This window comes from Xyrauchen texanus, chromosome 10 (assembly GCF_025860055.1).
Source record: "Xyrauchen texanus isolate HMW12.3.18 chromosome 10, RBS_HiC_50CHRs, whole genome shotgun sequence".
In the NCBI taxonomy this organism is placed as follows: Eukaryota; Metazoa; Chordata; class Actinopteri; order Cypriniformes; family Catostomidae; genus Xyrauchen; species Xyrauchen texanus.
Window position 1 is genome coordinate 19,175,373 of NC_068285.1, and position 16,115 is coordinate 19,191,487.

General features: G+C 37.6%; 1 protein-coding gene across 3 annotated transcripts in view; it reads left to right on the top strand.

Annotated features, from left to right (window-relative positions):
- Window positions 1-11,996, top strand: part of LOC127650079 (homeobox protein XHOX-3-like) — a 55,009-nt gene extending 43,013 nt beyond the window's left edge. For 2 of the 3 annotated variants that reach the window (XM_052135280.1, XM_052135281.1), the window contains exons 2-3: window positions 9,881-10,116; window positions 10,454-11,996. In XM_052135280.1, coding sequence (XP_051991240.1) covers window positions 9,881-10,116; window positions 10,454-10,990 — 773 coding nt within the window. In that variant the 3' untranslated portion in view covers window positions 10,991-11,996. Of the gene's footprint in view, window positions 1-8,507; window positions 8,878-9,880; window positions 10,117-10,453 lie in introns of those variants that run through there. The other variant, XM_052135279.1, reaches the window with a different exon arrangement.
- The last annotated feature ends 4,119 nt before the right edge of the window (window positions 11,997-16,115 follow it).

Here is a 16,115-nt window from a genome sequence, read left to right on the forward strand (position 1 = left end):
CAAACTTTGTATCTTAATTGCTTTGTTTTCCATGCGCAAATAATGGTGTCTTTATTGATAAAGACATCATGATATAAGGCAATGATATAACGCAAATGCGCGTGCCCATTTAGCGCTCGGTCACTTGCCATTGTGTGTTGAGTTTATATATTTATTTATTTATTAAGGTAAAAACGGTTGCAGAGTAATATTTCTTGTAAAAATGAATTGATGTTTGTATTATATTTATGTTCAGTGGAGATTATGGAAATTGTGTGCATTTGTAGCCAACATATTGAATAAATAAAGAAATGTGTAATTTCCCTGATGACGCATTCTAATTAATTTATATAGACGACAAAAAAAAACAAAAAAAAAAAAACGAGAAAGCGTTTGTCGTTGATATAGACTTCATCGGTTAGGCCTAAGTGTAAAAAAAAATAATAAATAAATAATTTAATCAGATTTAATATCCTTTAACGTTGAACAGTAAAACCTTCCAAGAAGAGACACTTGATTCGTCTCGTGTTATCGCATGGAAATGCCACTCACTTTACTAATAGCGTATTATATAAGCATTGTTTTGAAGTATTAAGATATAAAGTTTGTGTAATTACAATGAAAATGGTAAAAAGTCAAGTCAGTGGTATAGCCGTATAGCACCTGAATGATAAATGTGATTTTGTCAACAGAAAATTCCATACAGATGCTCGCGTGAGGATGGGGTGGCACACGTACAGGTGTGCCCAATTCACATAATGTGTAATGCTGTTAACCTGAATAACCTATTAAATTATTGAATATGTAATACAAGAGTTATTATATTGTAAATATAATGATTCATTTATGATATATGAAGTCCATCCTTAAAATGAATGGAGTGAGGCAGGCAGTCGTCATCGTAGCGTTCATGCTTTCTGGCTGGTGGAGGCTGTTGGCAGTATGCATGGCTCAGCAGCACAGATGAGGTGAACCAAAGCAGGATCTAACCCAGGATTTTGGGATGAAGCCTAAAATCAAAGTTATGATTGTTACAGCAAGCTAAGAGGTGTGTGGTGCATGTGTGCACACTTCTCAAACAAAGCCTTGGGAATCTCTTTAAAGAGATGGATGATTTAATGGAGGTGTTCATAAAAATTATATATATATATATATATATATATATATATATATATATATATATATATATATATATAATAAATGTGGTCTATAGTGGTATACATGTACTTAATAAAAAAAGAGTGTCAAGCATCGAGCAAACCCTAACAAGGTGCTAACGTCGTCCACCTACTGTAGCTAATCAAAACCGCTCTCTACAACTCGAAATTTGGGAGAGTTGAGTTGTGATAAACATTCTGTACACGCCATGGTCAAGTTCAAGTTGGGCACAGTTGTTACACCTCTAGCGGAAGTGCGGGAAACACTTGGGACGGATCCTGTCGAGTCATCTTGCAACCAGGCCTCAAATTTCCTTCTAATCAGCGCGCACAAGCAAATAGGTGCGAACAGTTTAAGATGAAACGAGAAAGACTTGCCAAGACAAAAACACGATCAGATGAACTACAGAGCCTTATGGTTCCAAAAATTTTTTTGTTTGTTTGTTTGTTTGTTTGTTTGTTTGTTTACAACAGAAAAACTAAGAAATATTAACATAGACTTGCTTTTCAAGAAATGAGATCCGAGTAAAAATCTGTTTTCAAAACATTTTTAAGATTCGATTTCTCAAAAAATTTAGACATGCTGAAACTTCGAAAGTCACGAAATGTTTTGATATTTGGTCTAGTGGGATAAACATATGCAACGAATAACCTATATGCAAGTACTATCCTAACACAGACTTTTTGCAACCCGTTCTCACTCCCGAGGCGTCAAATACTGCCGCATGTGCAGCGCGTCAATCTACAGACAACAAAAGCACCCTCTGGCTTATGTAGCCTATCCGACGCACGCAGAGGCAGTCTGCAAGGGAGGCGTCACTGCCTTTATATGTTAGTAGGTTATACTACACGATCATGTCGATTATTTTAGATCCCCTAACCCAACCCCATTCCTGAACCTAACCAATTATCAATGTGGTTTCGTGTTTAACGTCGTTGATAATTGGTTAGGTTTAGGGATGGGGTTGGGTACATTTAGTAGCCTAACAATAATTTAAATGTGCATTACACAAATTTGTTTTATATTTTAAAGCACCCGACCCCATTATGCCTAAACCTAACAAATTCTCGACAATATTAAATACATAACAAGCAGATAAAAATACAATCACTTTTGAACATACAGTATAAATGATACAAAAGCATTGTATGAGGAACAGAGTGAAACTGAAGATTTTAATAGTTGAAAATCTTCCCCCTCCGTGAATACACTGCCATCCAATACCGGGTGGTCACACATCTCATTTAAAAGATGCATCTGAACTTGAGCTCATCGTAATCGGTCACTCACAAGACACGCTAGAGCCAAAGCCAATGGCGTTTGACGTTGCACTGGCGCCTTCTCATGGCGGCGATTTTGTGAGTCGAGAGCTGAATGTGTTACGGCTGACGCAGGGGGGTCCGCGAAATAAAAACGTACTTTTGGGTCTGTTCTTCATACAAAGAGATCGGAGTGCATGGGAAACCCTCGGAACTGAACAGGTCACTTCAGCAGAGCAGAATGTATATATAAAATAATGGATTTAACATTAACCACTGTAAAATAATACATGTTGTGAATAAAACCTTATCGTTGTGAATAAAATGTGGCTTATTTCAAACATAATGAAAATCATACCCCTACATATCATGTCATAATGACAAATTCTACCCCAGCATATAATTTGCCAATGACAAAAAAAATCTGATTCCCTTCACCTCAGTCTTTGACGCAGAACTTTTGTCATTTAAAGCAATGCGCTTGCCGGATGCGTCGAAATCGTCAGGACTTTCACTACAGCCAAAGACGTCTTTTCCATTTAATAAGTGACAATAACTTGCTTCTGTAACACACAACAGCTTCCTGTTTACACTCTATACTGATTGGTTAAGTTTCGATCTGGGTAAGGGTATAATATTAATAAGTATGTCCTTAAGGCCTTGCCTTTGAATGTGGACCTGGCGCTGACATCCACATTAGACATCTGGGAATTTGCACTTGATGAAGTCGTGCGAGTTTAAGCAAATAACATCGAGCAAGTCGAGACCATACGAAATTGCCAACCTGTAAATTATGTACGAATTTTCATGAGATGCCAAAGCGTGATTTTGGCGTCCACTTGTCGACGCGCTATTAGTAATTTGAAGCTTCGGGAGTGAGAACGGGTTGGTATGAAAATATATAATTAATATAATACTGTATAACCCAAACTTTCACATTTGTTTGAGACAATTACCACTGTGTAGATATAACATATAGATGACAGAAAGCTTCTAGGGGTTGGGTTACACAGGAAAATGACAAATATCTGAATGTTTAAAGTTCAAGGACGCCTGCAAGGACCGCCCACAAAAAGGTTTATTGGTCGTTTAGGAATGTAGGCCAACACAAGATGAGCCATAAGGAATAGGGTCCAAGTTTGTGAGTCACACTTCAAGGCATGTCAGGCTAAACATATCCAATTAGATCAGTAAATGAACTTGATAAAATACATCGCTTAAAACAAACTGTTCAACAAATTCAAAGAATTGCTCTATGTTTACAATGTAATCTAGCTTCTGTTTGATATAGACACCATAAAGGTGCCTTATTTTAGTTCCTTGTAAACGCCCATGTATATTGGAGGGCATCTATCCTTTAGAGAGTTGATAATATTTTATTGACCCCAAAATATTAGCAGAGTATTGCTTGTCAAATGCTTGTTTATCTTTTAAGAGTCAATGCTGGCGAGAAACATCACGACAAATATCTGAGAGAGAGAGAGAGAGAGAGAGAGAGAGAGAGAGAGAGAGCAGAGACAGAGACAGAAAGAGAGAGTATATAAACAAAATCAAGTAACCAAGCAATTGGAAGAACTAGAATTGTCAATCGAAGATAATCAAAAATCCAAGATTTTCACATTACTGAAAAGACAAAATTAAAACTCTAAATCCCCCTGATAGGATATTAAAAGAAAAGATAACGCAAACCAGCACTAAAATCCAATCAAAATTCTAAAACTATTAACTGTGGTTCTGAGTGTAGGTTATTTCCCTGACATATGGAATCAAGGAATGGTAACCATCTTTAATCATTTAGATTAATTTGATATAATTACAGAGACATTTGTGTGATTATAGCAAACTGGGAAAGTTATTTTGTATAATAACTTCGAGACTTCATCTTGACACACAATGTATTTTACCAAATGACCAAATATATGTCCTCCAAATATATGCACGTTACATATTCTAACTGAAATACACATAGTCCAAAATAAAGACCAAATCTGTGCATGTTTTATTAACTTTAAAAAAGCATCTGAATTGATTCACACCAATGATTCTACTACAAACTGGCATTGCATGGGAGGTAAAACATGATCTTGGCTGGGTTTCCCAAAGAACTAAGTAGAACCTTAGCAGCGTTATCTAAGTAGTTCGTAAATAACGTTCGTAAATGAACGAGAGCTTTGAACCAAACTTAAATCCAAAAGTGCAGTTTAAACATATCTTTCTGGCATCTATCACAATTTATCAAAGACAGTGGGATATTTAATAAATTGTATTTATATATCTTGATAATTGGAAAGGCATTGTAAACTATTTCTGAGGATAAAAAGGGCTGAAAAAATCACAATGAAATCAATAGGCAGTCTCTGCAGTCTGCGCATGCGACGTGAGAGGTCTACATTTACAAGACACATAATACAGCATAACGTTATTTTAGCCTTCTTTGATGGGCATAATTGTAATGGCAAAAGGAAGACGACATGCTCTTATTAGATTATTTAAGAAGACATATGTGACCGCAGTTTAAACTTAAATAAATATACCTTAACAAATATATATATATAACAGAGGAGATTAGAGCGTGAGTGTGCAATGAGAGATTCCCTCTCTCTCTCTCCAGCTCTCTCTTCATCCTCCTCCTCTTCTTTCTTCCTCCAATGGCTGGTTCAAATCAGGTGGCCTATAGTCTTTTTAGAAGGCAGTAACAAATTGGATGATGCATAACGGCAGTAAGGCTACATGTGTACAGTACCTTCAAATCATTTATTGATCTATTAATATTTAGACAGGTCTATGAGTAGTTCAATACTGATGCCCGTCATTTGAATCCTGTTCTGTGTGCATTTGTTCAGTTTCCAGCAAAAGGAACAAACTTTAGGCTACTTGAGAGCCCCTTATGATTCACTTTGCTTAAATTCACGTTACATGCATTTCTTTACTTGCATTAATCTCTGGAGCATCAATAAATCTGAAACTCCATCTTACTAAAGCCATAATTATTTTTTTTTTATTAAATTCTGTGGTAATACATTTTGTTGACTCGACAAGGTTACGAACAACTTTCATCTTTGTCAGTATTTCCACCATATTTTCATTTTGAGAAGACAAACACCTGGACATACTGGCCAAAGTGATTAGCACATTTGGACTGAACAGCTCCTGTAACGAAGCACGTAAATTCTACTTTATAATGAGCGATCTACGTGCTGGTTTGGGAAATAGTCTTTACTCCATCGTAAAATGTGTTAGTTTAGCGTTAGCTTAAGTTGCAACGTTATTGGGAAACCCAGCCCTTATTATATCGATGTACACTGAAAGCAAATGCCACATGAAAAGTGTAACACAAATAACTAGATATCTTTCCCTGGAGCGTGGAGTGAGGATTGCTATTTAAGGCCAACATTGTTCAACATACGCATCAATGAACTAGCAACCAGTCTGGGATGATCTGCTACCCCTGGAGAGAAAAGCTGAATGTATAGACTTATCAGCAGGGTATGTGTTCTCCTGTCATGATCTGAGGGAGAGAGGGTGACCCCTCGCTAAATACTAAAAGAGCAGTTTAATGTTACTCATTGCTCTCAGTAGTTACTTCTCTTTACAATTTGTGTACTTAACTGTATGTTGTTTTATGTGTATGTAATACATGTTTAATATTATTATTTATTTCATTTTATTACTATTACAGAATGTTTGGCAACATTGTACATTGTATGCAGTCATGCCAATAAAGCTCATTTGAATTTGAGAGAGAGAGAGTGTGTGTGTGTGTGTATGTGAGTGAGAGAGAGAGAGAGAGAGAGAGAGAGAGAGAGAGCCCTCATCTCTTCTAACAGGCGAGGGCGCACGAGGACAGCTTTGATGGTTCAGTGAAGTAGTGTCACTATGGCCACACGGATAGAGCATCTGACGTCACCCTCCAACATGCGTGTCCCGCTCTCTTAAAAACAGGGCGGTTATGTGCACAAGCGCTTGTAAAACGTCCCCAGATTTCCCACGCGCTAATCGACAAGGAAGAACATTCAGAGGGAGACGGCTAAAAGGACGGTAGAGTTGATTTATAGGCTACTGCCCACCTCTTCACCAAACATGGTCACTTTCTCTGCAGGTTACACCATTTACTCTGTCAAAGAGATATGTGCTATTAACCCGCCATTGAGCTTGTTTTCACAAAATGATCAATTTTAAGTGGTGGTGGGGTTAATTAAGATTGAGCAGTTGAGCTAATTACATCGTTCTGTTCTACCGCTGCCACTGTGGTTCAAGTGTTATATGGAAAGTCTTATAGTTGCAGCCGGCTGTATTAAACGATGAAAGCGATCGGGGTTGAGAAGTAATATCAAGTTCAAACCCATTAAGACGATATTGTTTAAAGCTATTCACTTCATCACGGCTTGTTGTGAATTTTACCTGAACTCATCAAAGCGGAGGAAGGAGTGGCCTCCTAACTGAAAACAGCTAGTGCACTACTTCATCTTTGTATGTATCAGACAGAATCGTCTCATGGAGCCCCAAATCAATCTCATAAGAACCACTACAATTAAATGTTGTTTTTGTCAGTGATCAAGAGGTGACATGTCCAACATGTGCATTTGGCAACATGTCCATGCAGTGGTTTTCTGTGGATTTTATTTATAATAATAATAAGAAGAAGAAGAAGAATAAAAACCTGAATCTTAAAAAATCCAAAGGTCAAACTCAGATAGAAAATGTAAGTGAACAATATAAAAGAACATACTTTTTTAACAGAGAGAGAAAAAAGTGCATTTTGTAATTTGGGCCAGTTTTTGTGGATTATTATTATTTTTTTTATCGTTTCCTTCTTTTCTGTCCGTTCTGCTGCAAACCACATCACTTTTGATTTTTTGGTTGCGAAATCCCTTAAATAAATATGATCAAATAATTAAGATACTATAATAATTGTGACAATGGACCTGTAGAGTTCAAACTGAAACATTTTAAACACTATTCCAGAATATCTGAACTGGACACCTGCCTTTCGCCAGTAGACGATGAGGATATGCGTTGTTGGCGCGGCTCAAACAAATCTAATTAAATGTCAGATAGTCTGTTATTCTTATTCCTGGTCACGGGGACTTGACCTTTTTGCACTTTACTTGACACCACTTTGGAAGATCGAGTAAGGCAAAAGAAAAAGAGAAGGGAAGAGAGGGTGCACGAAAGCGTGACTGAGATGGGACGAGAAGAAAGGATGAAACATGTAGGCTACTTCAAATTACGCTGCTGGAGGAGAGACAGCCCTCCTCATCTTTTGAATATTCTCATTCAGCCTGACGTCTTCCAACGCGCACTGACTGTGTTGATCGCGGAGAAACATATGCTAATGAATTCCGAAAGGCTGACATTATGACTCCTTCCTATCCGAGTGAGCTCAAGACAGGGAGATAATAGATAGGGTTTGACCATATCTGCGTTTTATGACATTATTCAAACTATCATTTTTTAAAGCCTCTATCCATTCTATTTTAGGAACTTAAAAACTACCATATGGTCTGTTTCTCTTCTCTGAGGCTTTTAACCAAATTATCTAAATTCAGTGCAAAAAAACATTTGAGTTCAGTGAAACTAAAACGGTTTTGGCATGCATCCTTTTAGGAAACACAGTTTTTATAAAAAGCCCAACATATAGAACAAAGCTTTAAAGAGAACGAAAAATTAGTGATATATGTGAGTCACAATCATTTAGCTTGTCATTAAAAAGGACGAAATCACAAGCTACCCAAACCCAACCAATAAGAAAATATTTAGGCTACCAGAATGTCTGTGAATTTAAAGTGAGTCTTTGCGATTTGTCTTGTTTTGGGTGTTTACAGTATTTAGTTGTCTCTGGTAGCTTTGAATACACCTCTGTTTCTGCAAGACCGCTCGTCGCTCTGTTTATTCACTCCAAATCGACGCGTGGCGTCACTGAGCCTTCTATTATGACGACTGCCCTATTAAGAATGACAGAGCTTGAGGAGAGAAAGGGCAATGGTGATCTCTCGCAGAGCTCGTGCTGCACTCTCGAGCGCTCGCATCGCATAGCTCCTCGTCTGCGTTTGCTGCTCCAAACTGTCTTACAAACCTCTGGAACACTTGGACTGTCCTTGTCCATCGGTTATGGACAGCACTAAAGTCTTGGTGATGCGCGCTGAGTGTGGTCAGATTGGTATTCCGTCTGCCAAAACTGGCTCAAATTTGTCGGAAGCTACTGGAGACCCCATGCGAGAGCAACAGGACAACCCGATTCACCAGAACAGTCTAAGTCCTGGCTCCGTGCCTTACTCGAGAAACCTTGTGGAAATAGCGATCAAGGGACATCCTGCAAAGTGCGGAGATTTGACATTTGCTAGCAAGCCCTCTGCGCCGGGCAGAGAGTTGACAGACACCCCTAATAAAGAAGCTATCAGCTCAGATGCGGAATCAGACCTCTATGAGGAAATAGATGTTAGCTGTACTCCCGAGAGCATGGATTACCCGAGTGGACAAGGTAAAAAATAATTGCTCGAAGTCTTTTTTCTTAATTTATCATTATTTATTTTTGTTGAATTTCCACATGTTGTTTGTACGTTTTTACATAGAGTGACGATACAATCGATAATGAACATGTTTTCAGGTCTGATGTGTCGTGTTGCCAACTGCTTAAGAGCGCGGTCGATTGTCAGCTCATCTTACCTCATTGCTTTTCGAATTAACAAGTCAATTACAAGGCCACCGTATATCTGAGGTGCTGTCCAGGCATTTAACAAGGTGCCAAGTAATTTTACACCAATCTGCAACATCTTAAAAACTTTTACGTTTTTCGTTTACTGAAATCAAAGGCTTTATTTATATATATATATATATATATATATATATATATATATATATATATATATATATATATATATATATATATATATATATATATCACGTGTAAAATCACGTGTAATTACTACAATTATATATATATATATATATTATTTGACCATGATGGTATGATCATTAAACGCTGTTGTTTTATTTGTACCCATTTAGAATAAGGCATATCATTTAAAGCAAGTAATGCAACAAGGAAATTAGGAATTGGCTAGTAATTTTTATATTTGTATTATTTTATAGAATGCAAAAACTCAGTACTCGGAAGTGCATATGCAGTTCGATAAGATTTTTTATTAAAGCCGCGATTTATTTGGTTTACACTACAAAAATAATAAATATAATGTAATATATTATGGAGAGAAATTGAGACTGCGTTTATTAGCTTTTCTGCAGTGGTTTATCAGTCTCCAGTGCAATTATTTTAGCTATCTGTGCGAAATCTTTTTAAGACTGTAGGCTAATATCACAAATATCTTGTTGATTTCAGAAACATCTTGTTATAGATGTTTTATGTTATCATGCAACCAGTATCATGCAAACAGCAATTCATTTTGAACGTTTTTCCATATATATAATGACATTGCAATAGTTTTTGGAAGTCTTAAAATCCTTAATGTATTTTTTTCTGTAAGGACTGGAAACGGGTTCGCCGAACCATGGCAAAGAAATTGGCGTGGACAACAGTAAGTTGGGTTCAGGCCCAGGGGCTCTAAACTACGCTTCTGACCAGATGCGACGGTATCGAACAGCTTTCACGAGAGAGCAGATAACACGACTGGAGAAAGAGTTTTACCGGGAAAATTACGTGTCCAGGCCACGTAGGTGCGAGTTGGCGGCTACCTTAAATTTACCGGAAACAACCATCAAGGTATTGCACTTCACACAAACCTCATATAATTTTTTAAAACATAATATTTTACCTAATTATTTTAATGAGAATTGAAAAACCTTTCCTAAAGATGATCAGCGAACAACTAGCAATGTGAAAACGTTAAAAGCTCGAGTCCTTCACCGGATATTCTGACGGACCAAACGATCGTGAATGTTAAAACAAAGTTTAATAACAATATTATTCTATCATTATATTTATACTTACATATAGGTCTGACCTGTTATTTGCTTTATTAAAAGTGCATTGCTCACAGTTCAGAAGGTCTCAATCATTAGGCTACCGTATAACTGATTTGCTTGCTTTTTTGTTACAGGTTTGGTTTCAGAACCGTCGCATGAAGGACAAGAGACAGCGGCTGGCGATGACTTGGCCGCATCCTGCAGACCCCGCCTTTTACACCTATATGATGAGCCATGCTGCAGCCACAGGCAGCCTGCCCTATACATTTCCATCACATCTTCCTCTACCTTACTACTCTCCCCTCAGCGGTGTAACTGCAAGTTCCGTCTCTGCCACCGGGGGTCCATTTTCCAACCCTCTGCGCTCGCTGGACAGTTTTCGGGTTCTTTCGCATCCATATCCGCGTCCTGAGCTGCTGTGCGCCTTCAGACACCCATCACTGTACCCCAGCCAGGGTCATGGTCTTGGTCCCGGGGGAAGTCCATGCTCCTGCCTTGCCTGTCATGCTGCCAGTCAGTCAAATGGTCTCCCACAGAGGTCCAACAACGCAGATTTTTCGTGCTCGCCCACGACCAGGACTGAGGCCTTCCTAACGTTCTCTCCAGCAGTCCTAAGCAAATCATCTTCAGTCTCGGTGCACCAAAGGGAGGAAGTGCCACTGACCAGATAAGACTAGCAAAAGGCTACGGATTCTTCGATTACTATCCCGATCAGCTTTGGGCACTTTGGCAATATTTAATAAGTTAACGCATGAACGACCCAAAGCACCATGCACAACACAAAAGCAACCTGCTGATAAGGTTTCAATCTGTGGATGTTTTCCAGTTGAGAAGCTATTTATTGTGCAAAAAGAGCCTACTTTTAACACTGATAGGTGACGGACTTTTAGTTTAAATAATCTTTGGGGGAAGTAGATATTAATAAAAGATATATCATATTTAAGCATATAAATTTGAAGGATATCCCATCTACAAAATGTGATTTAGGAAATGTATTTGTAAATCGGAATGACTTGAGGATAGCGCAAAGGCTTTCTCAAAATGTATACTCTCATACTCCGTACAAATTGACCCATATGCAGTTTCTTTCACATTAAAACCATGTTTTTCATCTTGCTTTTTTAACAAGGGGATTTGTTAACAGAGCAAGTTTGGCTCATTATTTAACTCCTCCACGAACGCCCGGTCCCGGTAGCACAACGAATTGTGCAGATGCGAGGGAAATGAAGGAGTGATGTATTCGGAAGGGAATTATTTTGAATGTTGAATTAATGATAATGCTGCACGCCCAGAGACTTGTCTGCCAACCCGGTAACAAGGCGCCAGGGGACCGGATTAAGAAGTTCCATGCGAGGCTTGCTGGCTAGACGGGTGACGATGTGCTAGAGATCCATTGCACAAACATGCGGCAAATCTCACCAGCATAACATCAGCAGAATGCTTTTACCAACACCTCCATACCGTGCTATCTCCTTGCTTTCGTATCACCATCTTTCAGGCAGTTATCAATGGCCTACAAAATGATAAATCAAACAAAAATGATAACGTTGGTATTTATGGATATCAGACATGGCATTATTTATTGGTCGTATTTGTTGTAATGTATTTACTTTTTTGTATTTAAATTCAATTATTGTATCATCCAGTATTCGTTTTTGTATTAATGTTCACACTCGAGATCTGTCGAACATTCGCCATTTATGTTTTTATATAGTAGAAATGAGCGAAAATGGTCAGAACTGTTCTGGTTACATTCAGTTTCTTAATAAAGGTGTATTTTAAACGAAAATGGACAAGTGTATCAATGTGTATTCTCAAAAAGCTAGAACTACAATTTGCAAATATGCTATGCAGTCATTTATGAAACAATGCACGCACTACTTTTCCTGACGATTTTTTAATTGAATGAGATTTGTTCACATATATTTCTTTTTACACTTTCTGGAAGCTAAACAAGGGGGCAATAAGTCCTGTGTTTCTCTCAAAAACATGCTCAACCTGTCTCGTACAGAGAACGAGAACGAAGAGACAGCCATAAGGCATCAGAAGCACAAGTTATATCCTAAACATAAATGACCGTATGGTTTTGCTATCAAATTACTGCATTTTGTCACCTTTGTCTCTATTATGGCTCTTATTTTTTTATCTGCAACACTGAAACGATGCTGTCTGATAGGCTGGTTAATGACCTCTTGATTTGAACGAACAACAGTTTTTGACGGTTAAATAGTCCTCGAACATTGTTAGCACAAGCCATATGCTGGCGCTGTTAATACAAATTATGAAATGTCTTTCGGATATGTTGGAATGCAGAAAGACCGATTATGCTTATACCTCACAATTCAACGTATGTTAATAAACCGGTTTGGCCCAGTAATTGTGGCACCTGGATGGGCAAATTGAAACGTTCTTGGCATAATAGAGGAGGTTGTATATTGTGTCTTACCATCTCAAGCTGGCTTTAATATGTCAAACTGCTAAAGCAAAATATGAGAATATTCAATACGATTCAAAGATATTAAATTTTGCTTGCACCCAGCCAAGAGAGATTTACAAAAAATCTATAATAATAATAATAAATATTAATAATAAAAATAACAATAATAATTAAAGAACAATTCTAACAATAATAAGCTATAGCTGTTTTTCCCCTTCATGAACCGCGTGCCAGCCATTTCTTCCTGTCCTTTTCAGTCACTTTTAACCATATAGCCATATGCTTGAAAGGAAATGTTATTGTTTGAAAGGTTTTTTTAAATATTTAATTACTACTCTTTACATCTTCTAATTTTACAAACAATTGCTTGTGAATCGCCAGCCAAAACAATTCAGTCCCCCCACCCCCATCCACACACAAGCCTCCAGAAGGTCCTGGCTGCGCCTGTGATTGAAGGCCTTATTAGAATCAGTTCTTGTAAGTGTGACCAAGTTGATTAAAATGCATATGTTTGGAATAAAACGCCATTTAAACAAAGCAGTTAACTAAATTCAAAGACGGATTTATGCTCGGTGTTACATTAAATTACCAAAGGCGAAGCGAGGAAAATGACCGACGACTAAATTGACAATGAATAATAAAAATATAAATAGGTCAACCATGGGGCTGATAATTTACCACTGTCCAATAAATGTTTGATACTTAATAGCTATGTGACATTTCATGCGCATATAGCCTATACCCAAGGCCAATGTAGGCCTACTGAAACTGAGCATGTGGGATTAAAAAAAAACATGTCACTTTATATAGTTCTTTGCCAACACAATCTCACAGCGAAATTGTAAAAATTCGTACGACTTTTCTAAATTTGGCAAATTTTTATGATATCATATGAATGCACTCAAATTAATTCCTAAAACATTCACTAATCTAATCTAATCTAATCTAATAAACTACCAATACTTGATTCTGTCACAAACAGCAGCTTCCTGTCATGTTTACACACTATACTGATGGGTTAGGTATAGATAAGGGGTTTGGGTAAGGGCATCATATGAATAACCTTTCCTTGACACCTGGTGTGCATAAAGCTTACTTCCACATCACAAATCAACCGGGCATTTCCATGATAAAATCCTACGAATTCATACGAACAAAATCGTGTGAAATCATACCAAACAGCCAACTCGTAAAATATGTACGAATTTACATGTCGGTAAACCGAGCAGAGTGGCTTTACTCTCAGCTCTTGCATTGATTAAGCTGTCCTGTTGTAGCCTCTACGGCATTTCTCGCCACGTGCATTTAGGTTGTACGCCCAGCATCCTCTCTAGAAAATAAAAAGCCATGTTAAAAAAACAACAACAACACAATCAATATTAGGCCATGAGCGATGAATCCCTACCAAGAGAGTTAAAGATCTAGGTCAATGTAAGACTTGAGAGAATGAGATTTTAGATCTCGTTAAATGTTTTTATTTATTTTGGAGCAACAGAATTCCATATAGGCTGGGGCGGTACCGTGCATCTGTCCGTGAGCGCTTCTCCAGGCGGCGACTATTTAAAAGCCTGTTTATGTTCTAATTTACAGCAGACAGAGCGATGCGTGAATGCACCAGTCACTGCCTAATGATGATGAATGGGGAATTAATGCACAAGTGCACGGGACAATCTGAGCCTTCATCTGGTTAAATCCAATAGCATTAAGAAACTAGAGGTCACATTAAATCAGTCGACGTGTGTGAAAGTCATATGTTTCTGGCGTCTATCAACGTTGTTTACGGGGCAACGGAGACACTTCTACCAGGCTGAAGAAACACCATACACGCTTTAAAATGTATAAGAGAGAACAAACATGATGGATGCAGTTTTGTTGGGATAAAACTAGCTCGTTTTATCTCTTCCTGTTGAAGTAGGCCATACATTTCTTACTTTATAAAATTCATTCAGTTTACCTTTTAATTATAACACAGTGTTTGTTGCCAGTCAGCATGGAGCTGGGATGGGCTTCCTACATTGCAAAGCATAAGCTTCCTCATTCCAAGAATAACAGATGAAGAGGGGAAAAATCTCTCCAAAGCAGACTTAACCAGCCAAACTTACACTTTAAAAAAGTTACAAAGTAATTACAAAAATAGAAAGTAAAATTTGGAATAATTAACTGAATTTTTAATGCAGTTGGGCTACTGTGAAACATAAAAAGAAGACATTTATGACAAGATATTTCATTTAATAATTTAAATGTATCATATTTATAAAGTTTGGGATAGGTAGGCCTAATCATCAATGTCCAAAGTATTTCCTCAACACGTCTTGACAAAAGTGGATATTTATTTAATATATCTGTATGTGTGCTTTGGCTCCAAATAAGGCTGCAAATACAAAAGTACAACTCATTGTTAGCCTCTCAGCATTGTCAACAGTCAGCAATATTCTTCAGCGCAAAGAACTAAATGTGTTGGGTTATGGTTAGGGTGTTTTTGGAAGAAAAAGAGAGTGCAAGTCACAATGATATCATCATAGCATTTATACAGTTACATAGTGTTTTGGTGTGCTGTCACTCTCTGTCAGTTCTTCTTTGCCCTGGTGTTTTACAGTAGCAGCCCCCATTGTCTGTACAAAAGTCTTAACAAACCTCTACATTAGTTTCACTTTCTGCTGTTAATTAGACAAGTCTTCCACTGTTAGCAGTCCTTATTGGTGTCTGATATATAGTCAATTTAAATTAGATATTTGATGAATGAATATATCACCATGTTTTTTTTTCATTTATTATGGTTAATTTCACCTATAAATTTGTTGCTATAATCACCTGGTAGAGTTATTCCCGCAGACTCTCTAATTCTCTTTCTTTCTTCTAGATAAGCTGTCCTCTCCAACAGCTGCAGTTGCAATAGTTGCTCCATCTAGCTCTTCATTGCCTATACTGATGAATTCACATATCAGAGGAGCAGCAGCTTGATGCCCTCACATTCTTCATTTACCACTGTGAGAGGGAGACAGAGGGCTTGCAATGTGATTAACCTGGTCAATGCATAGAGCTGAGACGCAGCCAGAATACCACATATGGGCTGGTCTGCAGATCCAGCATAATGTATGAACCATTGGATCAATGATTTTCTTTTAAAGAATATTCTGTTATTAAAATTGATGGAAGTGCCTGTATATAGTTCCATTTGTCTTATCGAAAAATCTGATAGTGTAGCTTCAAAGCACATGAACATGTTTTTCAAAATCACAAAAATTATTACATGCTAGTACTACCTTGACAACATTGGCTCAGGAGGTAAAAGCTACGTATTCCAATTTGGTGTTTACTTTGTTACGTGACCGCTAAATTCACATATCAAACTGCACATG